The 26,144-nt window shown below is 39.1% G+C and overlaps 2 protein-coding genes across 3 annotated transcripts; one reads left to right on the forward strand and one right to left on the reverse strand.

Annotated features, from left to right (window-relative positions):
• Positions 1-291: 291 nt before the first annotated feature.
• LOC142374176 (potassium channel subfamily K member 1-like) lies at positions 292-5,053 on the forward strand. The gene is made up of 3 exons (XM_075457716.1): positions 292-794; positions 2,253-2,657; positions 3,745-5,053. Exons 1-3 carry the CDS (start codon positions 443-445, stop codon positions 4,053-4,055), a joined length of 1,068 nt encoding a protein of 355 aa, XP_075313831.1. The 5' UTR covers positions 292-442; the 3' UTR covers positions 4,056-5,053.
• Positions 5,054-5,590: 537 nt separating this feature from the next.
• entpd1 (ectonucleoside triphosphate diphosphohydrolase 1) lies at positions 5,591-25,940 on the reverse strand. 2 transcript variants are annotated; one of them, XM_075456955.1, is made up of 10 exons: positions 25,751-25,940; positions 14,670-14,797; positions 14,183-14,300; positions 11,385-11,535; positions 10,288-10,447; positions 9,961-10,164; positions 9,571-9,828; positions 8,703-8,816; positions 8,437-8,574; positions 5,591-5,841 (listed from the first exon to the last, which is right to left on the reverse strand). In XM_075456955.1, the coding sequence occupies exons 1-10, from the start codon at positions 25,764-25,766 to the stop codon at positions 5,635-5,637; spliced, it is 1,494 nt and encodes a 497-aa protein (XP_075313070.1). In that variant the 5' UTR covers positions 25,767-25,940; the 3' UTR covers positions 5,591-5,634. The 2 variants fall into 2 exon arrangements, with proteins under 2 accessions (XP_075313070.1, XP_075313069.1); XM_075456954.1 differs by lacking the exon at positions 25,751-25,940 and adding an exon at positions 15,864-16,250.
• Between the last annotated feature and the right edge of the window lie 204 nt (positions 25,941-26,144).

A 26,144-nucleotide genomic window follows, 5' to 3' on the forward strand; every position in this document is an offset into this window, starting at 1 on the left:
AGTACAAAGAAAATGGAGACTCAGTTAAGTTAACCTCACAGAAGTGTTTCAGTCACATAAAAAATAAATAATCAACTTTTTTTATATTAGTCATTTAAAAAGCAAACAAAAACACTGACAAATAGGTAAGTGATTAATGTTTAAAAATGTGAATCTGTGTCTCCAAGGAAAAGTGACCTGGGGAAATAAGTCCTTTGTAGCTTCTAACATGAAACACAAAACTTGTTCTACCGGTTTGGGAGGGGAGAACAAGTACAAAAAGACATTCTAACACGCAGCCAGGTACGCACGCTCTACCTGGTGAGGTGGGTGAGTGACGTCACCGCCACCCACAGTGAGATATGAAGAATGAGGAAGGCGAGATCATCCACCGGGTGGAGAGGATAGGAAGTTAAATGTCTGGTTAAATTAAACTGGCCGAGTGTAATTTGAGTTTTGTGGTATGGTGCATGGCAGCGCAGGAGCCTGGTGCGCTCGTTTTTTGGAGCGGCACCAGTCGGCGACGAGTTTTGCCCTTCTGGTCGTCGCTTACATCCTTTACCTCATAATCGGCGCTGGAATCTTCTCAGCCATCGAGTTGCCCTACGAACAAGAGCTTCGGCGGGAGCTGAAAGCAGCCCGTCAGGACTTCCTGAACAACAACACCTGTGTGTCCGACGAGCGCCTTGAGGAGCTCCTGGCCCGCGCCCTGCAGGCCAGTAGCTACGGAGTGTCCGTCCTTGGCAACGACACCAACCAAAACTGGGACTTTGTGTCCTCCCTGTTCTTTACCAGCACTGTTTTGACCACAACAGGTGAGCCACACAGGTGTTAAAAGTTGATATGTTACTGTTTCTTAGTCAAACTAGTAAAACAAATGTTCGGTCTATCAAGAAAGCTGAGAACAAAGAAACCTTCCTCAACAGCGGATGAATATGATATAAGTTATTTTCTATCGAACGAAAAGATCACTTTACATTAATATGTGATCTTTCAATGGGCAAATATATATTTGAGTAGCGAAGGACTTTAATAAAAAATGGACTCATTATCAGAACTCTCCCAAAGGGTACCTCTTTATTTAGTTTTTTTTTCTCCTTCCTAAAATAAAGCTGAGCTGGGCCTTTTTGCAACCCATTGTAATAGGTAATGAATATCAACTGGTGTCCACGTCTCGTTTTCTTCTTCATTTGGTTCATTTTCAAATGTTCAATTAAAGAGTTCACAAAGGATATCTGAGGGTTTCCTGGAGTGTCTCTTACTGAGTCATTATCAATAGATCCTCCAGGCCCTCTGGGTTGTGGAATGGGGACTTTGTGGATAAGGTGTTGCCATATGATCTGATCACATTGTTATCTGGGGAGTTTGAAGGCTTTTGAAGTTTTGCTCGTTTTCTTTATGCCCTTCCTAAGTAGCCTTGCAGGGCCTAGGGTAAAAGTTGCAAAAATGTTTGAATGGGTGTCAAGTGTCATCCATGTGAGTGCCAGGATTCAATATTTCCCAGAACAACAAAGTTTTTCTCCCTTTATGTTCAGTTTCTTGGCAGCTTGGCAACACTTAGAGTGGTCTCTAATATAAAATGATTCAGACTAATGTACGCTTTTTTAAAAGGAAGACATGTTAATGTGCAATAAGAATAGAAGCATTCTGTCTTTACCGGTCAGTGTTATGCCTGATTGGTGTATAAGTCTGCATTGACAGTAGTTGGCTTTATATCGTCTGGTTGGCTCTGTGGTGTAGTGTTGCCATTCAACACTGTGTGATAAAGTGTTGCTCTGTCATATTCAGTTGACCCTAAAATGAGCCAGAAGTATTTGTACATTGTCACATATCTTCTGCTGCTTGACATTTTGAGTATGCATCAGTACAAAATTAGCACCCTGACTCTAAATGCTTAAATTTAAACTACTAACCCGAAGAAGACGCTACTACTTGCCAGTCCAAGGCAAAGAATACTGCAAGCCCATGTGCCCTCCCGGGAAATTAAAGACTTGCAGCATAATACTGAATGGGATACACATCAGAGGGGATTTCAAAGTTGATATCCCAAAATCTGACAGAAAAATAAGTGGATACCCCCCTACCCCCAAACACACACACACACACCGTCTTTCAGAAGACAACATGTTGCTTTTACCTGAGCCAGTTTTCCTGTCATTATTTTCAATTGTTGTTATTTGTGCTGAGCTTCACCTGTGCTTTAAGAAGAACTCCACCCTCTAATTAAATGCCCCTGTAATGAAACAGTGCTGCGTGTTTTGCTGTGTTTTCAGGTTATGGTCACGCAGTCCCTCTCTCTGATGAAGGGAAAGCATTCTGCATTTTCTACTCCCTCTTTGGCATCCCTGTTACCCTCTTCTTCCTCTCCACCGTTGTGGAGAGACTCGTGGTCCTGATGACTCGACGCCCAGTCTCCTACTTCCACCGGCGATGGGCTCTGTCCAGTTCGAAATTGGCAGCCATTCATGCAGCTTCCCTTGCCATCGTCGTGGCTATGCTCTTCCTCTTTATCCCTGCATGGATCTTTGTCACTCTGGAAAAAGATTGGAACTTTCTAGAGTCTTTGTATTTCTGCTTCATCTCGCTGACCACCATTGGTCTCGGAGATTATGTCCCTGGAGAAACTCACAGTAAAGAGGCCAACCCACACCCACAGCTGTACAGACTGGCCATTACAGGTAAGTGTGCCACTAGAATAGAATAGAAAAATACTTTATTTTTATTCTTTTTTAATTTTTTTTATCCCCCAATGGGGGAAATTCAAATTCGTCAAGTAGCTCAACATTTTTTGGACGTACAACACTATTTCCAAAAAATACTGGGACACCGTGTAAAATGCACACATGAAATATCGAGAGAACTAAGTTGTTTTGTTTCTGAGAAATATGTTGCCAGTAAATGCTTATAAGAAGTATATTAAATGTAAAGATGGGGTCACCATTCTATGAAATACAAATAGTTCTACAATTTTAGACTTTTCCAAGTTATAACTGCAATCATTTTATGGGTGTCAGCTTTTACAGTCTTAATATTATATATAATATATCCAGATAAACCTGCATACAAATGACAAGGCTGAAAACTATTGTTGAATGAATGCTACCTTTGGGCCATCAGGGCTCAAGGCTCAGGGACACTTCTGAAAACTATTATAAACGCAAATGGCTGCTGCATCCACAAGTGCAAGTTAAAACTCTACCATGCAAAGCAAAGAAAAACATAAAATAACAAGATCTTGAGTTTAAGTGGAAGATCTGACAAATAAGACTTTTTTAATCTTTTAGGAAATGCTGCATCCTCCATATGAAAGTCTTACTTATCACAGCAAGACAACATCCAACCAGCTTTCAGCACGTATTAGTAACAGAGTGGAAATGGTGCCCCTTAAGCTAAGTTTTTAAAAAGTCAGGGACATTTCTCACTTTCTTTTTCTCTTTTTGAGTTAAATATAGGGCTTTGAAATAAAATAACTAGAAATCGCTACATGGTGCTTTTCTTTACGTTTCATGCAATATCCCAACCTTTTTTGTCAGTGGAGTTGTATATACATACCAAAAATCTCAGAAAGTCTAAATTTAAGCTGTAATCTACGCTTTTTTTGGTCCTACCCATTGCTTTAGAAACGATAAAAAAGGAATCCTATGTTTGTATTGAACACTGATAATACATTCATTACATGTTAGCCATTGCACCTTTCATTTGTAGACCAAACCTTGATTAGACAAGTCACACTGCGCTTGTGCCTTTATGTGTTTACTCTCACAGTCTACTTGCTGCTGGGCTTGGTGTGTGTCCTGGTGGTGATGGAGACGTGTTGCGAGCTTCCCCAAATGAGACGACTCAGACAGAGGTTCTACCAAGAAAACGTTCGGAAGCTGGACTCTGAGACCACAAACATCATCAACCGCGAACACTCGAGCGACCAGCTGACGGACCCCGTAGATCACATGATATCATCAGATCAACTACCAGTCATTCCCTCGGTGTTGGAGCAGGCTGAGACTTTGCGGCAGAGCAGCACTTCAGTGCCTTACTCGCCAGCCTTAGGATCTGATGTTAATGGGAAGCTAAGATAACAGTTTCCTGGGCTTCCAAGGGGTGTGTCTGGGATACATTATTTTTAAGGAACTCATTTGAAAACATTTGCTTAACACATAGCTGCTCAGGTCACACCACAGCTCTCTAAAATGTTAATGTGTGTGAATACTGGTGTATCAACCCACTAAAACTGAGTCACTTGGTTGTTTAATGAGCGATTGCCATTCTGCCAACACCAACACCCAGATATGGTGTAAAAGTAGGCACACCCATAGATTATCAGTATGGAATTGTTTTTTCCCCTGTCGCTCCATTCCCTGTTGACATTGATCTTTGACAAAATAGGAAGGGCTGGGCCCCCAAAACGGATGGAAACCCCACAAGTTTCCACTTGACAAGTGACCACTTGATCTCACAAAGCCTTTTAACTCCAGTGTGGCACAGTTTGCTCTAGAGGTTTTCGCACTCCCTCCTCACACAGTATATTATCCATGATTGTATTTGCATAGGAAATTTTCCTTCTTGGAAAGCGTAAGGCAGTACAGCACCAGAATAATCAAGCATACCACCTGTTGGCCAAGTGTACGTCATGTGCAAGTATTCCAGGAAGAAGATCAAGTATATTTTTCTTCCTGATTTCTTACAGGTGATCGTTAGCCTTCAGTTCCTGATGGCATGTAGAAAATGCTGTATCATATGCCTTTTTGCCACTAGAGGGAAGCACTTTCATGTTACAGGAAGAGTTAGACGGAGATGTTACTGGGAATGTATACATCATGCTGCTTGGTAGAGTTTTCCATGAAATTGTTATTACACTGGGAGAATATGTTACTGTTACAACTGATGGTAAGAAAGCAGCTATTTGGCAGTACATGGTTTGGTCAAAGACATCTCAGCTTGCTGCTGCTCCAAACTAAATGTATATTTTATGGTGGATGTTTTATGTCTGCAAGTAAATGTATTTTTTTACTCACTTATAAACTAGCTTTGACATCAGAGATTAAAATGGATGTAACTGGGCTTCCAAAGATGCAAAGTTTTGCTTCTGTTTTCATTTAAATTATGCTGGCTTGAGGGCTTGAACGAAACTCTGAACTTTGAAATTCAGATTTTTATCAAAAATCCAATTAACTTTCGAAATGAAATGTAAATAAATCATGCAACATAACCTTTTTGTGAGTGATTTAAGTTTCTACAAGTGTACATCTCAAGAAAACCGAACATTTAATATAAACTGGTTCTAATTTATTTATACAGTTACATATTCACATCATAATTTGAGACACATACATGCAGACTAATGTGCATTCAATCACATGTTCAGGCATGCGCGTAGATTCACACACTGAAACTCAAACACGCATCAACACAATCATTCAAATGCAGGAAATGTCCTTCAACCAGAAAGGCAGAGCTCACTCCTCAGTGAGAGAAGGCATTTGTCCTTCTGAAAAGTCCTTGAATCCAAATGGGCTGCAGGAATCTATTTGGAAGTTTGAGCTGACCTTTGACCTTTACAAAGATTGGTAAAGTAGCAGCAGACGCACGCACACAAATCTTAACAGACAATCCCTCCATTGCACATAATTTATTTGTACACACTGTACATTTGTGTATTTATACGATCTGCGGCTGCTTGGAACAACTGGGCCAGATAGGACGCAGGCTGATGATGACGAGGGCGAAGACCAGTATTGCCATGATGGTGATTATGGAGACGTAGCCGGCATGCGGCAGAAGGGGTGAATCTGGAGCCTCAGCTGGAATCATGTTGGTCAAATTCAACATGTAGCCCAGTGTCCAGCCTGCATCACTGTCTTTTATCTGGAAACAGGACATAAAGAAGGAACTTAAGACTATCTATTATTTATTTGTATTATTTTGCTTCACAGAATAAAAGAGCATATTCTTTGCCAACTATTAACAGCTCAAAGTTTATTTAGATCTTGACATACATAAAACAAATGTGCAAATGGAACACCAACTTTGACGTTTCAAAAGTTGACGAGTTCTTGCAATCCTTGCAGATGAATTATGATTTGATAAGCTTCACTCTTCTACTTAGCCGTGTTTTGATATTTTCATTTAAGTAGACATCATTTGGCAAACTGTATCTAATACTGTCAGACTTATTAAAAAAAAAAAAAGATGCTGCAGCTGGATAAACGTACGGATGTATGTTGCAACTACAGTTCTGAAGGGGGTGTGGGGGAGAGCTTGACACATTTTACACTATTTCCTCCTTTAGCACAGCAGAAATCCCAAACCTTCAGGTCACAACTTTTACACACAATTATATTTCCTGCTTTTCACGGAGAATATCTGAACATGTCAACATAGAAAATCATTTTAGGTTTCCATAATCCACCACTGCTGATTATTAGCGTCTTGGCTATCACCTGACTAAGTCGTCCAATCATGTTTAAGCAGGTGTACGGCGCGGCCATTACAACCTGACGCTTCTTTACGAACTTGTATTTCTCTTAGCTTTGTTGATAAATTTCACTCTCCGCCTTCTGTTTTTAATCACTTTGCTGTTTGTATTTCAACACTACGTGTGACTGGTTGTTATGACGGTGATTCATCGACTCAATTCAATTGTCTAATTCAATCGACTGTGCAGTCGGTAAACGGCTGCGTAACGGAATTTGTTCAAGTTGTCAACACCTGGCTACAAGGTAAGAGCTGCCTCTGCTCACGTGCTGTTTTAGTTATCATCCGTAACTCTTGATATAGCTACTGATCAAATGCTGATTGTTAACGCTGTTAACGCGGATTCCACCTTTTTTCGTGGATATAGTTTAGCACTGAAATGATCCATTTCAGCTGTAAGGTCTGTTAAAAGAGCCTTAAATCAACTCAAGTAATCCTGCCACATCTGGATTGAATTGGGACTGGTCATATTTTTTTCTTGCGGGGATGTGATTTGTGTCTTTGACACTCAAATCTCTACCACAGTGTTGTTGCTGGTTGTTTTGTTCTCATTATTCCTTTTTTTTTATTTTTGGCTTCATATGACAACAATTTGCCCTCCTTTAGCTTTCAGCCAAGCATGATGAGAATCTAATGCTCGAAGCATAGTTTCTAAGTTTTATTGCGTTTCATGTGGGTTAGCCAGTTACTTTGGTTCAGATGAAAGGGGTTTTACAAGCATTCAAAATCAGTTCTGGTACCTGCAGTAATTTTGTGCTGGAAGTGTTGTGTCCACTTTTTTTTTGTTTGTTTGTTTGTTTGTTTTAAGCAGGGAATGAAAATGGGTTTCAGGGTCTTTGTCATTTTCTCTGATAAATCTTCAAAAGTAGTCCATCTGATGTAGTATAATGTGCTGGGATCAAGTGATTATTGGATTCAATTTTTTATTTTTGTCCTTTAAAGATCTTATTCCCCATACAGAGTTTGTTGTTAATTAGAGGCATGCAGGCACAGTATAAGTGAACAACAATGGAAACACTCAGTCACCGGAGGACATGCTTTGTCACTTCCTTGTAAATGTTTTGTCCACAGGGAGGATGATTGATTTTTTAACAGGGGGGGGGGCTTTTTTGGTGTTCAGTAACTTACAATTGTTGCCACAACACGTGGCAGTAGGCCTAGCAGTCACCTGCCTTTGTGTTTTGGTGGGTTGAACCAGTTGTTCTGCATCAAAGTTCATCATTGGATAGCTCGCACTCAAGTCTTCACATTTTTTTTTTTTTTTTTTTCAGCTTTTGGAAATAATTTCCCATTTAGCTGCACCCCAATCATTCTAGAGTGAGTGATTCTTTCCAGATGGTTTTACAAAGCCATTCCTGCATTTGTGTTTATTTATGTTTGTGTTTATTTTTTTGTAATTCCTGCATGTTTTTATATTACAGAATTTGTTTAAAGAAAATGACAATATAGTTTCACATTTTTAATAATGTGCAGCTATTTTAAGAGTTTCCTGTCAGTCCCTTGACATAAGTGTTTAGCCTTGTAGGAACTGTTTTATCTTCTGATAAAGTAAAAAAAAAAAAATTATTTTACTCATTTGTTTCACACCTTTTCCATGCCAATATAATTATTGTCTTATAGCAAGAGACACACTGCCATTTTGTTGGGAGTTCTTCTACTGCTGCTGTTGTTTTTAAATTTGGTATTTCTGATCAAGAGGATTCAAGATTTTCTTCTGATCCCATTTCTTTCTCATAGATGCCGATTCATTGCTATACTTCCAGGTTTTAATGGTGCGTTGGACAGGTCTTCATCCAATTTTCTGCTTAACTTTAGTCCTTAAATCTTAAAATAAGTCTGGGTCAACCATATGAAGAGGTTTTGAAAAATGGGTTATGTCTTTAACGTTTAAAACTTTAAGGTTTTCACATAAATACTTCCTGGACACAGTTGCACACACAGTATAGATGGGGCCACGGGTCCATGGGTGGATCCTGATCTACTGACCTTCTTGATGAATTCTATTTTGGAGTAGGTCTCTGAGGTGAAGTTGTATCCTTCTGTCAGCAGGATGAGGATATACGTGCCAGAGAAGCAGTACTCGGACAGATATTTTTGTTTTACGTCTGGATGCTGCTTGACTATCTGTCCAAGCAGTACAAAGGCAGTAATATCGTCAAGGTACACGTCAGACATCGATAAGACATGGAAATTGATGAACGTTGCAGAACTTTTTTGTATGTGTAACAAACAAATGATTAATGTTCCCCGACCTTAGACCAAGGGGTAGCGCAGTAGCTCACTAGCTTTTCCTTCACGGCCTCAAGAGACATGGATGTATCCATCAGATTAAGGAAGTTCATCACAAAGTAGTAAGCAGAGAAAGCCTATAATAGGAAAGAGGAAGAGATGAGTCAAAAAGAAATGTAATTAAGTTCTTAGGAAATGAAGGTATCTGTTTATAATACCAACTTATCATAATTTGAAGCACAAGGCTGTCCTCACTGACCCATAATATATTTGGGCTGTTTTGCAAGTAGCTTTGAAACCAGGATGTGCAAAAGCCAAGTTAGTCAAATGACCAAAAAACATAAAAAAAATTTGGTTGGTATTGTACAAGGAGCGTCAAATCACTGTGTTTGCAGAATCAGCTGGAAGCATCAACTGTTTTGTGATGGACTTTGGAAGAAAAATGCCACTCACTGCAATGGTGAACATCCAAGTTTTGGAAATCAAGAGGGAGGAAAAATGCTAATTCCTGGGGATTCACTTGAACAAAACGTGACTGGTCAGACTGTATTCATACCTCGGTAAATGAGAATGACCAAAGTCCTTTGGTAGTAAGTGCCAATATTAAGACATTACTGTGGGAATTTAAGGGTAAATTCAAGCAAAGCAAAGCTAATTACTTTAGTAATGAACGTTGTTTGGGTTTCATATTCTGAAGCAATCAGGAACATTAGGGTTAACATGTAGCACTTTATATTCAGTCTGTACCCAAACCAGAAGTTGCTCGGTGTGCAGTTATTACAAGTTTATGGAACTTATTAATCTATAAGTTGTGCAACAAGTGTGTGTGGCCAAACATGAGTGCTTTACATGTTATGTAGGCTGCTTAATTAACTAAATGTGTTATATTACCCCAAACGGTCCTTGCAAATGTGGCTGGAAGACCCCATTGAAAGAGCATTGGCTGTATTGGCAGGAAGAGAAGTTAAAGACATTTTTGAGGACTTTATAGCATTGTGTGAAATTTCCATCCCCTGAGATACTGAAGTTTGCAGGAGCTTGCTGGGGTTTCCTATCTGACACGCAGGGGCTGTCATAGAGGATTGAATAGTCCTTTGTCTCAGAGTAGCCTGAGTGGAAACAGGGATCTGTTATCATTTCTGGACCTGACTGGGAGATAAAGAGGTGAATTGGACAAAGAGAGGAAGCTTATTGAATTCAATGTATTGCTGTACAGTACATGTTGGCACATCGTGTCTCAGATGATTAAGATTTGAATACCCGGAAACGTCAGAAGTTTACCTTAGTCTGATGTGCCAATGCCATTCGTAGTGCTTGGTCTTTCCCATAACACAGGAAGCTGTGCGTATACAGGTTATAGTCATTCCCGTAAAGTCTGAAGGTCACGGAGTTGCTGGGTGACTCCGCACCATTGTAATCATCAGATATGAAGCTAATTTGAGTTGAAGCCCCACCAAGGTCAAGAGCGCCTGTGGTTTCTAGACCCTGGCGCAGAAACAAAAAAGCACTGACATCAGTGCACAGCACAAGCACCAAAACTGGCACATAAAAGAAATAAAGTGGGAAAAGTGCTTCTACCTGTTTTTAGATGCATGCATGCATACAGACCTGTTTAAGGAGATCACTTAAGTAGTTGATTGTGACCCAGCCGAAGGCCCCTTCCTCCTGCCCACTTAGTATTCTCGCTCCCTGAAAGGAAAAGGGGAACCTTTGCAGGGCTCCCTCCACAGCCTGAAATACCTTGTCTGATGCTGAGCTGTCCTCCAAACTGCATGCATGCATACAGGAGCACAAATTCATTAGTCAGTCACATAATTCAAGTCACTACAGTGGCAAATAAATAACAAATGGACTGTATCGTTTTAAATGGATTTGACAGTAACAAATTCATGCCCTTGCAGTAAATTTATGGATATAGATTACAGAATTTATGAATGGGAAAGACTCCAGAGAGCTGCACTTTGTTCTACCAGTACTAACACGACTGCAGAGTTCAGGCTTAGAATAAAATTAAAATGTTGCCAGCAAGAAAATGCATTAATTTGAGGTTCCCACAGGTAGACTTCTATTTTAGTGCTTTTTTAAATTATTATTTTTTTCTTACAGGGAAGGGATAAAATGACTTTCAATTAGTAACCCCTATGGGAATATAGAGGTAATTTTGTATATGAGTGTGTCGTCCTGGAGACACTCTGGCTTTTTAACCAACAGAGAACGCGTTTCATTCTTGTTTGTGAATGAAATTCTTGGCAATACGACCAAAAACAAAATATTTCTGAGGTTTAAGATATTGTTCTCAAGTAAAATAACAGACGTTACCTACTAGATGCATGATGGCTATCAAAGTCATGAGTGAACATGACGAACAATAAAGAGGGAGGATGTTGTCTTGATCTTTTGAAGAAGCTCAACTTTAACTGTTAAATATAAAACTTTTTTTAAAGTGAATATCAGAAGAAACTTGAAGGCTCTATTTGGAAAAGCAACATGAAAGCAGAACTGGCGGTCTTTTTGTTTCACAACAACAAATGAGAACTGCTCATTTCTCTGTTGGTTGTAAAGCCCGCCCCGGTCAGACTGTCAGCATGAATGCTTGGGTTAGCGAGATCCCGTCACAAGTTGGTCTTTTTTATTTAAATTTTTTTTATTTTAGTTGTTAATTTGTTTAGTTTCATTATGAAAATGTGTGTTCATACATGACATACTTCAACAATCTCATTCCTGCTGTAGCTCCCAGATAGAGAGGGGTCTCACTGTGTCTATTCCTTGGAACCTGCATCTCGGCCTCCTGCATGCAGGCTTTCAGTGACTCTCCTGCCTTCTGTGGTGCATCTGCATAGCTTGAGATACCTTTACCTGTGAGAGACAAAAATATCCGAGAGGGTGAAGTTATTCAGCCAACATTAAAAGTTGTTTTTTGAGAAAATCTATACACATACGAATTTCAAAATTGAAAAATCTTGATGGTGTAGGTCTATGTCTTCGTGTTGTAGAACAAGCACCAGCACACAAGTTCGACTTTAGCTCTCCCCCCATGTTGTGGAACGGCCTTCCGTACAATATTAGACATTTTTACTTTCAAGTCTTTGGTCTCTCCTCTTTGGCTTTGATTTCGGGTTGAGCCCAGACATCTTGGCTTGTCCATGTATGCATTGTATTTTTATTGTAATTTTGTTATAGTTTTTATTGCTGGACGAGCCTTTAAAGCACTTTGGTCAAGAGTTGTTTGTTTTTAAATGTGCTATAAAAGTCAGGTTGAAGCTCTCAGTTGGTAGTTTGATATGAAAGGGCAAGAAATTGAACAGGAAAGACGGTTGGCCTCATACTTTTACTACATTATTTAGTGCTTGATTGGATTCTAGAGCGTTCTGGGGAAAGAAGAGTCAGATGTCACCTATTTAAAGAAAAAAAGAAATGCACAAATGTGCTGCCATTAATTTCATCTTTCTAAAAAAAAAAAAAAAAAGCAAATGAAGACAATTCTGTGATATTAAGTCTTTCAACCACAAAAATTAGTTGATTAGGTCATTTTAACTTGTTTACAATGCCTCAAAGAATTTAACAAGGTGCATAAATCACTCAGGGACTTGAGGAGCCAGATTCAAAACATTTACTTATGTTGTTGTACTGGTTGTTGGTCGGTTGGCTCTATAAATTTAACTTGAGATTTTGTTTCATAGTATAATACCTGACGCTACATTCATTGTAGTTTTTAATAACAGGGATTTAAAAATCCTCTCTGCGCCACCCACCCGTGAAAATCGTCTTAACTTAACAAATTTCAGGACACTTGAATTAGAACTGTAAGACATCTCAGTTGTTACAATAGCTGGGTTTCCACTACTATTTTTGGTTTGCATTTGGAAGATGTGAATAAGCAAAGCCAACTGGAAATGGTTGGAATCAAGCTTGCAAAAAAAAAGTTAGACGCTTGCATGAGGTGCTTCTTGCATCTGAGAAAATAATTTTTTATGAAATGTCTCACCAGCTGTTTTCGGTCTGATGCAGCAAACGATCAACTCACGTGACTGATCGGCGTCTTCCCAGATAATAAAAATCTTATCCCAATATTTACAGAGATGGAAGTAATTCTTCAAAAAGAGCTCTCTCCATTTTCCCTCTGCAGATGTCCATGACAGCTGCTGCTGTTGTTTTCCTTTGAGCTCTATTTCCAGTTAAGATAGCTACTACTTCTACTGAATTACAACCTTTTTAAGAAGAAGCTGATACAATTTTTTTTGCTAGTGACTGCAAAACTGGGCTAATTTATTATTATTATTATTATTTTTTTTTTTTTTTAAATAAATTACATGCATTAAAGTAGTTTACTCTGCATTTTGGTATCATAGGTTATTGACGACAACTTCGATACTTTGTCCTGATCATTATGCCTCAGATAATAAAGAGGACAAAGTACAAATTTGACAAGTGATTAGATTTATAACGCAGAGCTAATCATTTCTTTCATACCCCTATAACAATGCAATGCTGCCAAATGGCCAATAGTTATACATGGGGCTGTATCACTGGTCTAATTCTCATTGCTGATGTCTCTCCATAATGTTGCTTTATGTTGGATAATTGCCTGTATCAGGTAGGCTACATTGAATTTTTTTTTTTTGTCTTTTTTTAAAGTTAAAATTGAACCTTCCGGAGAAGAGCAAATTTTGTAACATTTACTGCTACAGATTTTATAGCTTGTAGAAGGCTGCACCTAATGGCTTTTTATCATAATTTCCAGTCATTAACTGCGTCACTGCTTTAATTGGCAGTCATAAATGTTGCCGAATAGTTAGTGGAGGGTTCCTCCAACACAATAATCCATCAAGTCTGAAGTTGTGCGTTAATGCGTTTTTAAGAGATTTTGAATGCAGATGCCCTGCAGCTCTTTTGTAGATTGGAGGCCGTTAGGAGCTGTGACAAGGAAATTGTAGTAATAATGATAATTAGTTGCAGACCCAAAGTTGATTGTTCCATAGAAAGTACATCCTGATTAATTGAATACCTACTGTATGCTAGAGAAAAACACACTGTGCTGATGGACGCTGCGCACCATCCGAACACCCTTCGGTCTACTCCCCTGAAGATGTACTGGAGAGGTTAGCAGCAGATCCGTTAGGGTCATTTAGGGTGATACGTGGAGCCTACATGGAACTTGTTTTTACAGCTTATCCTAAAGATGTTCAGTTACACAAAGATCAGGGAAATATTCACCAAAGGGTTACACTGTTTCCACCAGCTTGCTTTTTTTCCCCCACGGAGTATCCTGCTGCCATTCCTTCCTAGTTTTAATGTCCTGGATGATTGGTGTATTTTCAAAGTTCAGTCATTACAGTGTTCCTGAATTAACCCCTTTTACTGACAGTTGTATTAAATGTATAATTACAGTTTTGCAGTTTGCACACACTTGACTGTTTGCATCAGTGTTGATTTAGAGTTTGTATACTTGAAAGCTAGAGCATTTGACACCTTGTGCGCTCAACTACTGTGGCGTATACTTTACCTTTTACTTTACAGGAATGTTTCTGTTGAACTCTTCCAGTGTTGTTATCCTTCTCTGCAGGCCACTCATAAATATAAAGAGCCGTGTGGGAAGAGCCGGCGTCCAGCACTATCCCATACTGTGCAGTGGAGAAAAGGAGAAATTCCTGTTAAGTTCTGTGTCGTTATCTCTGTACATAATAAATTATTTCGGGAATGTTGAGAACAGGAAGGCAGTCATTTAGTAAAACTGTCCCCCGATCAATGTTATCATTTAGACTTTGTGTGATACGATGACATAAACATATGCTTTGTATCTCCTCTGCATCCTCTGGCCATATTTGGTGGTGGATCTTTAAAACTATTAGATACTATTACTTAACTTCACAAGTTGAGGTCGTATTGACCTGAGACCAAATTTGGCTTGTGGATATTTGAACTGAGATTCCAGTATACTGTATCTAATTCACTTGGTTCCCACATAGGGAGTGGGCTTCCCTCTACCATACCTTGTATTTTTGTTGGATAGGTTTGTTCTGCAAAACTGCAACCGTCACCAAGGCAACAATCGCTATGACGCCAATCACAGTGAGGATGATGGTCACAGGCGTGTGCCAGGGGTTCTTCTCTTTCATCTCTGAGAGCGGGGGTGGAAAGACAGACAGACAGACAGACGGACAGGAAGGAGAGGCCAGAGGGTTGCCAAGAGGTAAACGGTGGAAGATGGGGACATTGGAAATAGAGAAGGGATGTGTGTTAGCCAGTCTTTCATCCAGATGTAAGTGATATCTCAGCCTGTGTGAGTTTGTTGGAGGCCATGTAGTGTTTAATTGTTTTGTTTGGTATCCCTGGGTAGCAGTTGTATTTATGATTTTTGAGTGAACTCATGCCAGGGTTCATTAATTCTAAGGGCTTTTGTTATTTCATCTGCAGTACATTTGAGAGGATATTTCAATGAATTAGTTGACCAAACCTAAAAGATCAACAAGACTTGAACTTGAAAAGGATTAAAGGTTTTATTTTGCAAATGGTTAAAGTGTTTATCTAAAATATCGGAGCATTTGGCTTCAGTTAAAGTGTTGATCTAATCGAGCAATATCTGTAAAATAGTGTTGCCAATCAGTGATTTATTTCAACATCCTGTTGGAGGTATTGTTTTAATCCTGAGTGTATTTGATGGTCGCATTTGTTGCTGCTTTGTTTGGGTCCCATTTCTTCCTAAGTACCCATTGATTCTCCACTGTTATTATTTGAAATGCAACATGCGTGACTACAAAAGGATATGCTGGTAGATATGTACCCTCATCTATTCAGCTTTTTAAATAAATGAGTTACCTGAATTTATACATTTATTGTAGTTGTGGGGAATGATGAACAAGATAACACTCTGAAATCTAAATTACACACACACACACACACACACACACACAAAGGGACATGTAAGTGTGTATTAACAGGGTAAGTAAGCTGGCAAACACTATCAGGCGCACATGACAGCTGTCAAAGTACACTCACACATTGTTAAAACTGTCCCAACTGTACAGTAAAGAGCATATGAGCAGTTTTTCTACTACACTAACAAGACCTGGAGCACCGATTCTAAGCATAACCTTTGTCCACTGTGGAAAAACACAAACTCTGAAACTTCAAACATATCAAGGCAACAAGCTAGCGGCGAACAGACAACAAATGAGAGAACTTACCTCTGTTGTCAGTGAACTTGCCACTGACAGGGAAGGGGAGCGGAGGGAGATAGATCATGAGAGAGAAAGAGAGGGGGTGGGGGAGAGAGAGAAAGTAGAGGTAGGAGGGAGAGAAGGATAAAGGCAGGACAGCGGCAAATGGCTTGATGAGAGGTTTTCTGTTGTAACTGGACAGAAGATTAAAACACATCTGTGAGTGTGCTTTTTGGTGGAGCAGCTCTAAAGCACAGAGTTTGGCATTTCCTCCCAAAGCTGTGGCAGTAAGGCCAATCACTATGGAGACACAGTTTAAAGCGTGTTTGTGCATGTGTCGGTGTGCTCTCGTGCGCATGTGAATGCCTTAAAAGGGACTCTCTCTGAGAACTAATAAGAGTCACTCGCTCCAGCTCTCCACTCTGTTCATTCTGCAGAATGTGTAGGAGGAAGGGGAAGTGGGGACTCCCTTCTTTGGCTGTTATCATAGCCTGTGATGTATCCTCAGTGACGGATTTCGGGATTTCCTGCTTTCTCAGAGGCTGCGCGTGTTTATGTATTTGTTGGAATACTTGTTGCCAAAGACGTTTTGTGTAAAATCTTTGTTTGCCTAGACCCAAAACATGACTTGTCTGCACATGTGTTAATATATTCAAAGACAGTCCTGTTTTTTATTTCCCTCGTCTGCCACACACTTGCAAATACTGAACATGATGCATGTCACATATGTTTAAACACGCACAAGAGAATTGCAGTCGACTATTTCTAACTTTCCTACCAAGAGACTGCAGTGTGATTTAAGGACTTCTCATTTAAGTGGTTTTCTGCTTTTAGATAGCCACTTTAAACACTGAGCTGAGCGGGTGATTGACGATTAGTGTGTACATTTGCTTATTTACAGTGTGAGGATCTCCTTTTGTTTAGTGTCTCAAACATTTACAAGAATTTATTAATCCCCCCCAAGAAAGAACTTTTCAAACTCCAACATCTAAAGAATCTCTTACTGTTTTTATACCAGCCATAAAAACTCCTGAAATTGCTTGTTTAAATCCTCAAAATTTCCACATCTGCTCCTCAGTCCCAACTTCCAAGGACCTTGGACCTCGTGCAAATCGATCCACTGATGATCCTGTTGCTATAGCAGTGCACACTGCTCTCTCACATCTGGACAGGAAGAACACCTATGTGAGACTGCTGTTCATTGACTGTAGCTCAGCATTTAACACAATTAGCCCAGCCAAACTCTTCATCAAACCACAGGACTTCGGAATCGACACTAATCTGTGCAACTGGATTTTGGACTGATGGACAGACCACAGGTGGTGAGAGTGGGTAACCACAGTCCCCTGCTCCTCAGAGACTTGGAAGATTTTCTTACCGCAACATCCTTGCAAGCTGCTACAGGCACACCAAAGAGCATTCAAACTGGATTCATCATTGTGGTACGGCAACTGCCCCCTTGGCGAGTGTTACGTCTTCCAGACAGTGGTGAAAACAGCGGAGCTCATCGTTGGCAGCAAACTTCCAGCCCATCTGAACATTTATCTTCAATGATGTGTGACAAAGGCAACCAAAATCATGATACCATAACCACTCAGTTGTTCACTAGGCTGCCCTCTGGCAGGTGCTCCCATGGCATCATGGCCAAAACAAACGGCTTGGATCCGCAGGCCATTTGGATGCTGAACAAACGCACTTAAACCGCACGTGATAGAGCGTATAAGTGTTGTATTAGATTGCAGATTAAGTAATTAAATACTGATGTTTTAACTTTCACTGCAATTACTAATTTCATAACCACGGATGTTTGCACCTTATTTATTTATTTTTTCCTTCACCTACTTTACCCGATTACACTTCTATACTTCATCGTATACATCTCATGTCTGTTGTTTCTGTGTTTTTATTTCGATTGCATATCCTTCATTACACGTTGCTATACGTTTCCAGTGGGTGCTATTCCGTTATGTGTATTGCACTGTGATGGTTGTACTGTACTCTCCCGGCTCTCATTTCATTGTATATCTGTCTGCAACATTTGTACACATGACAAATAAAACTACTTGACTTGAATATGGTTCACATGGCTTACCTTTTTGATACGTGGACCCCCTTTGGTCCTTTTTAAATTTATAGTCTTATAAATATGTAGGGATGTGACTCGTATGACAAAAGTTAATTTGGTTTCACTTCTTGCATACAACATCACCAGATAGTTTAGTGTACAGAGTTCTCAAAACTTTCAGTTGGACCACTACGTATTGCACATTTCTCTGAATTTTCTCTACAGCAAGCTGCTGGTTTTAAACCACCTAAAACTGATTCTTGCTGGGCTTTTCTCTTTATTTTCTCAAATATATAGTTGTACCATATAATTCTGGGAAGATCCACAATAACTGTGTCTTGCTGGATGTCTCATTTTAATTAGCTTTGCATGTATTTGTCACTGTTTTTTAAAAAAAACAAAAAACAAAAAACAAACAAAAAAAAAAAGTCATTCGGTTGAACTTTGCTCACTGAGCAGCACGCTGCACTTTGCTCGACGCCAGGGGAAATAATGGGATTCACTGTGCTGTGGTGTCGTCGCTGACTTGTGTCTGCCAGACCTGTTGATGGGGTGAGCTTGGAAACTAAGCGCTTCAACTGAATTTGTTGTGAAACATTATGTTAAACATGTGGGCTGTAGCATTTGGTAACACTTAGTGGATGTCCCAGACAGCAGATGTGTTAAAACTGGTAAACAATTGGCCTGAGATGGTTCAAGTAAGAGCTCTTTGTCTACTCTTTGGGTGGGATGCACTAAATTCACTTAACTATTCTGTTGGATGCCAAATGTCTTGACCCTTCCTAGTGCACAGGGAAGACTTTCCAATGTAGTGATTATAGAAATTAAAAATCCAAAGACGTCAAAACTAAAAAAAAAATAAAATACAGGCAGCTTCTAAACTGGAGTTGCCACAATGTCAGCCAAAAAAGGTTTATTCGGTGCCAACATTTATAGAGGCATAGCCACTGTCCCTGTATTCATTTTGTTTTTTTTTTCTTTTCCCCCAAGCTAGAATTAATCAAAGCATTCCTTGACGGTATGCGGCCGCAGTGCAACGAGCGAAACCATATGTGTGCCAAATTTGTTTACTTGTTTTACAATGACTTCATATATCTATTTTATTCATTAGTCATGTTAATTTTGGGAAATCCCACACTGAGAATGGGAGACATCTGGGGTGTCTGTTAGTGATGTAAACAGCTAGCATCATTTATCATCATTAATGATTATTGGCTCCAGTTACAAAACCTCTTGTTCATTATTTGTAGTAAAGCTGTAAATGTGGTGTGGGATGACTAAACCCCCTTTCTTTTCTTTTAATCTCAACTCTTGAGTTTTCAGCAGCAATGTGAAACATTTGGTCTCGCATCAATGTCTGTCTAATATGGTGTTAAATTAAGGTGAAAAGATACTTGTGTTATGTGCATTCTCCCTCTGACTATGTTTATGGCGGTGGGCTAAACAGACGGTCACAAACACACTTACTCAGACAGAAAGCAGGTCTTACCCAAGCTGCACATGAGCTCATTGAGAGGCTTTTGGAACATGAACAGGCTTTAACGACTCACAAGTTTGTATGTTTTTACTTATGAGGGACTTTTGACATAATGCATTTAGCAATGATCACAACTGCATGCCTAACATGTAGTCCAATCCAAGTCTGAAGACCAGATGTTATCCCCCAAATACTGAAGTGAGGAAGTGGTCTCAAACAAATCTGCCTCATTGTAGAAAACTGTCACACACATGTTATCAATGTTTTCCTTTCCAATCTGTTCATAAACACGGGCCAAGTGTTAAAGTCAGTCTCAGGGGGAAACGGGAGAGGAAAGCATGACGTCTGTTACCATGAAGTGCTTTGTATATACTTATTGGCGACTAATGTGATTGCTTTAAGCAATATTGAGCTGCAGAGAGTTGGATGAAAAACTGCAGGAATGAGGATCAAGAATGAACATGTTATCTCTGGCTCCTACAGTAGGAATATATGCTGTGTTGGGTGGCATTTCAAATCATTTACCTACAAAAACAATATCCAACAAGTCTGACTCGGACTGCCCTAAACGTGATAACAATTGATACCTTTACTAATCTCTTAATGTTATCTTAAGCTTGCAGTCAGTCTTGATTCTAAGGTAAATCTTACAAAGACATAACTCCAGTCTAGATCTCATTTAAAGGGAAGGCAATAATTAAAACTTATTTTTGCACGTTACATCACTTTTAGGTATTTTTACAAAGATAAGGCCCACAAGTAAAGAGGAAGATGGACAGGTCATAGTTTGATGTCGTGTTTCGTCCTCAGAGGGGAAAAAAAAAGAAGTTCTTTAATAACATGTCACCCCTGCAGAGCTGAAACTTTTGGCTTGTAGGCTACCCGGGATGAAAGAAGAATACAGAGGGGAGAGGTGGAATTGGGATGTTTTTGAATCTGCAGATAATGAGCGGGTTGTTATTGACTCAAGGGGTGGCACAGCTGGGGTTTGAGTGTGTAATGATGGAAAAAACGAGACAACAATGTGCCTGTGAGGCAGGTTCTAAGTTTGTTTGGCTGCTCTGGGGGTTAGGCCAAACAACTCATGAGCCGGACACATGCGTCATTTATTAACATTATAGTCCATGTACATTTTTTCCTCAGTCATCAGGCCTAGCACCATAGTGAGACGGGCTTGCTTTTAAGCCTCCAACTACATTCCATAATCTTTCTACTACAGTTCTTGACAGCTTTTGATATTTTTGAGGTGACAATTTGATGCAATGGTTAATAAAGGCAATCTTTTAAACTAGAAGATTAAAGCAGCTTGTTTGCCTTCTGACATCTTACAATAAGCAGGGTGTTGTCGGGATCACAGTTCAGGCGTCTGCGCCTGCTCTATATATCTCTATTTCTATATCTCTGGAAGTCTAGTTGTGTAAGACTTCCAAAGGCTAAAAAAAGAAAGCAGACGTCTGGCTTTAGCCCAGACATTGTTTCAGCATCTCTTCACCTACTCGGTAGACGTTTATCGGACAAAAAATGGTAATACTGCCAACTAAATTGGGGATGTTTAGTGCTTGTGCTTTTAGAATGTAAAAGTTTTTGAAATCCAATCTAAAACCAGGCTATATATGTAGCAAAGATCATTTTGGTCTTTATAGAAAATGAATCGTTGTCATAATAATGCAATTACTTCTGTTGCTCAGTGTACGATGTACCATTAATCAAATGATGCCACATACAACCACAAGTTGGGATGCTGTGTAAATACAATGATTTGCTAAATCTCGTACACCCATTTTTGTTCACAATACATAACGGAACACAATAAATGTATAAAGTGAAACTACATTTTTATGAAAAAAATGTTTTGCTCATCTTGAATTTGAGGACTTGTGTCGCTCTTGAAGAGTAACCCACAGAAAAGGTCACAATTTCAATAGCATAACATAGCATAAAACTATCTGTCCAGATTCTTGGAATATTTTGATGTACTATGTATGACAGAGGACAGAATATTTAAAGTCTTAAAAATCTGAAATTCATCTACAACTTGGATGCAGCTTTTCTTTCTTTTTTTTTTTTTTCAGATTGCTGGAAATTCAACCATAAAAGGGGGGGGGGGACTCACTTTCAACATTTAATTTTTTCTTATGTTATTGATGAAATGTTGGGTTATGAGATTTGAAAATCATTGTTTTTTTTAATTGATTTATTATTGTAAATTGAGTTTTGTATAGGATATGATATTCAGATTGATTAAGTGGTACTTTTACTTTATTCCTTTTCTTACTAAGTGTTGTTGCAACCTTTTACTTTGGATATGAAATGTTTATCAGCACAATTGTTGCATTGGACCCGTATTCAAGGACACTGTAACAACTAACTGCTTTTTTTATGAGCTTTAATGGGGGCAGAGTGCGTCTAAGTATCTAACCGCATATCTCAAAGAAGTAAATGTTGTGAGATTTTTACAGGAACACAGCAATTTACATGAGTGAAAGTGGAGTGCTTCCTCTGGATAGGGATGGGATTGAAAACAAGTTCCAAATTTTCTAAACCATTATAATTGTGTAGACCTTCCAAATACTGTAATTGTACACGACTTATAAATTCCTTTATTTATGTTGGCAGGTGCTAAACACACTGATTACAAATCAGTGACGTCCTACTCGTGTGTCCATGTGTGATGCCTTTCCAAATAAAGTTCTGGCACAACTAAAGATGATGATAGTGGTATTTATGTCTGCAACATGATTATTTCACCAGGAAGATGTTAGTTTGTCTTTTTTGCACAATACTGAACCAAACATTGATTTTATTTAAATTTTTTTTAAATAAATAAAAAAATAAAAAAGCACTGTGTAGCCTGTAAAACTACATAAACTAGGATGTGCTATGTGTGTAGCCTATGTAAATGGGCGAATGGCACTTTGAGTGGTCAACTGGTCAAAAAAAGCAAGATATAACATGGTTCATTTACTGCCAGGATTGCCTTGTATCAACTGAGCAGATCATCCATAACCAACAGTAAATATCTTGCGTTATAACATCATCATGATGCTTGCCACCCTTTTCTTTGCCTAAGAAAGCCCCCCCAAAAAAGCAAATTAATTTCCACTATTTTTTTTAAAAATGTTGACTTACTGAAATTGGCTCTCGGACATCTTGTAGCTAGGCTAAACTGCTTCACACTTGTTGCACAGGCAGGTAAAGTAATGACTGAGCAAATGGTGAAGAGCTGTCACTTACAAACCTTGTTGGAAAAGGGTTACACTCCTTCGAAACAACAGAAGGGCACATTTTCAGTAGATAAGGCTACATGGTCTTTTATAGTTTAGTCTGAAAATAAGCCGTTCTATAAAGCAGTTTTATAAGATTGGGGACCTATAATGGTCTAAAATTGTCAAGTTGCATGTTGATATTCTATTCTAATCAGTTTTATCCATATTATCTGTGTGGAGATGACAAAAACACTAAACCCAAAATATAAAGTCAGATAGTAGGGGATTTCTCATGGCATCAACAAAACTACTTATTGAAAACTTATGCAGTGTATTTTTGCTCGCAGAGAATTTGATAATGAAACCGATAAAGTACTGGGAGTTGATGAGCAGCGTTGATAACTGCCTTAGTTAGATATTCTGTCTTATCAATTCCTATTCTTGGCCCTGAGGTTTGTGTTTGTCCTTTATCTATCTATTAAAATGTCAAGTCACTAAAGAGTGACTTGACATTTTAATTTTAGTTATGCTAAAGATGGGTATAAACAATCCTCTCAGTACACCACACCTTGTGCATCATTATTTTTGCTGTGAACATTTTGACTGAAAAGATAAACGGGTGAAGGAAACCTGACATTTAAGAATCTTTTCCTGACCTAAGTATTCTGTCCCAACTGCAGAACGATATGCTGCAATCTAAGTGGAGGCCATCTCATTTTCCAATGTTTATCCTTCTCCTGCTGTTGCTCTGACTGAACTAGACAGGGATGGCCACCTTTATATAAATACCCCATCCAAATAGTCGAAAATTGGCTATAAAGTCAGCACTGGCATGTGGAAATGAACTGATGCTAACCGTTTCTTTGTCTGAAGCTATGAAGGCTAAAATAAATGGTCCTAACTGATTAGATCTGGCATGACTTTTCCTTTTGTAAACGTCGCATAACATCCTCTGCGCAAATAATACTGGCACTTAAACTGATGAAACAACAGAGTTCAGAAGAAGTGTAAACAAAAAGGTCTTTCTCTGTGGGTATCCTTCACATAATATATTCAGACACTAACAAGCGCTTTTTTTCTTTTTTTGGCTGCATCTGTTTTGCTTTGTTACATGATATTGCAGCAGTTTGCTGTCATAATGAACTGTCAATATGGGTCTGAATTCAACCATTGGTTTGCTTATTGATACGAGGTTCAGCAGGATTTTCATTGAAGACTTTTTCTTTGTTAGGAATTGCTGTATTGGTACTTCTACTTAACTGGATAATACGAATGCTTTGTACAACACTGTCAAGGTATCAGAAGTTTGTCTCAGCACAAAAATGTAAGAACCAGTAGAGTGCTACACAAGTTTGCTTAAGCCGAATAGCATATATTCTCCTACGCAAAGGCACAGTGTGTGTGTATATATATATATATATATATATATATATATATATATATATATATATATATATATATATATATATATATATATATATATATACACACACACACACACCGCAGAATAAACCTTACCAGAAAATTAGTTTGAAATACATGGCATTCTTGTACTTGATGGGATACTTTAGAGGAAATTCAACTTATTCTATTTGGCGTAACAAGCATGCACTCACAAGAATCAATGCAGTGCATGTCCTTGTGGATAAACGCATCATTTGTCCCACATGTCACAGTTGCTTTGAATCCTTGGCGTCGTTATCAAGCTTGTTGCTTAAACTTTTTTCATTTAATCATACAAGCGGTCCTACACATTGAGCCCTTGTTTGCCTGAACAGATGACACACAGCAACTATATCAATAGTTAGGGCTTTTGTGAAACTTGAAAAGGGAACCTCTGACATGGACATGTGATTTGAGAGGAAGCATCCCTGCTTGCCACAGGGAAGTGGTCTGTCCTGCAAGGTCAGACTCACTCCACCCTGACCTTTTATTTATTTATTTATTTATTTTATTTTTTTCTTAGCAAATTAAAAAAATAACGACATAATTTTATTATCGCAATAATTGCTTGGTGTTTGCTTTCATCCACATTAAAAGCCTTTTTTCAAGACTCTAGATAAAGCATCGGTCAATAAATGTAAGCAAATTCCTCCTTAGTATCCATATTTGTGATGATGTAAACTTCTATACCTTCATGACATACCTAAAACTAAAGCAAACTTGTTTTGTGGTTTTCAGAAATTTTAAATATTTCTGTGTTCACCCATATAATTGTATTTAAAGGGGAGCCATTTTTTTTTTCTCGCACAGTTTGATAGTTACTGAGAATATAGGACACCTCATCACATTTCTGGTCATTTGATTCAGAACCTTCAGCCCTCCAGTTCCTTAGTTAGATTTAAACATTTAGATAAGGTAGCGGAGCTCAAATGCCAACCTTTCTTAATACAGTGGTTCAAAATGAAGGAAAACAATGTTGAGACGAATTGAAATCAAAGTAACTCAAATATAAAATAATCATGAATGCATTCTTTGAGGTTCAGTTAGTTCCACCACAGCACTTAGTGGATGTGAATGGGGCTTCTAATGCTCAAAGGACAGGAAATTACTTCTGAATAACTGAGGAAGTAAAGGTTATGTTCAGAGAGGCAATTCTTGAACTCTGACACAGGCAAAACTTAAGTGGAGACTTCTGCTTAATTTGTGCAACAGAGAGCCAATCAGCTGAATGATAAAACGTGGAGTATAGCTGCTGAAACACCGGTCATATATTTGCTAGATGTTGCCCTTTTAAACAGACGCTGAGTCGTGTAGGGAGATATGCTGACAATTCAACTTCAACTGACAGCTCAATCAGACGTTGGCAGTTACTCAAATAACAACATAAACCCCACATGATCTGCCGCTGTTTATCCAAAGACTATGGAAGGCTAGAAGAAGAAACAAAAAAAACCCACACACACACTCACTCAGGCACCTGCTTTTGTAGTCTATATGCACCCTCAAGCGCATGCGATGGAAAAGTCGCACGCCTGCCCTGCGCTGCTACACAGCTGCTACATGTAATAAAGCAGGTCACACAGTTGGAAGATAAAACGCACTCAGCTGATACTTTACTGTACAGACTACCAGTACATCCTGCTTCTGGATACACTGGGTAAGGATTTCCTACAGTTGTGAGTGCATGCATGTGTGCGAGTACCAGTTATAGCAATACACCTACCTCTTTGTGCAGGCATGGGTTCTTTCTCGGCAGTAACACAATGCTCTTTCTATTCTTTGCCCCTCTCTGTCTCCCCGCTCTCTCCCTCTCTCTCTTTCTTTCCGGTCCTCTCTCTTCCTCACTCTGTGTCGTAACACAGCTCTCTGCTCAGTCCGATGTTGCTCAGCACCTCTTTTCAAATACACTTGCTTTATTAGGAGAAGCAGATCTTTTCTCCTCCCTCCCTCCAGCTCAGCCCACCCCCCTTTTTCCAGGCGCCTTCTGTTTACCCCTTTCTCCTTCTCTCTCTCTCATCTACACCTTTGTCATTCTCCTCCTTGCCGCTGTCACTATTTAACGTGGGCTCTCTGTGCTTTCTTATTTTCTTCAGTTTCTTCACCCCCTTTTTGCTGTC

Source organism: Odontesthes bonariensis, chromosome 23 (assembly GCF_027942865.1).
Source record: "Odontesthes bonariensis isolate fOdoBon6 chromosome 23, fOdoBon6.hap1, whole genome shotgun sequence".
Lineage (NCBI taxonomy): Eukaryota > Metazoa > Chordata > Actinopteri > Atheriniformes > Atherinopsidae > Odontesthes > Odontesthes bonariensis.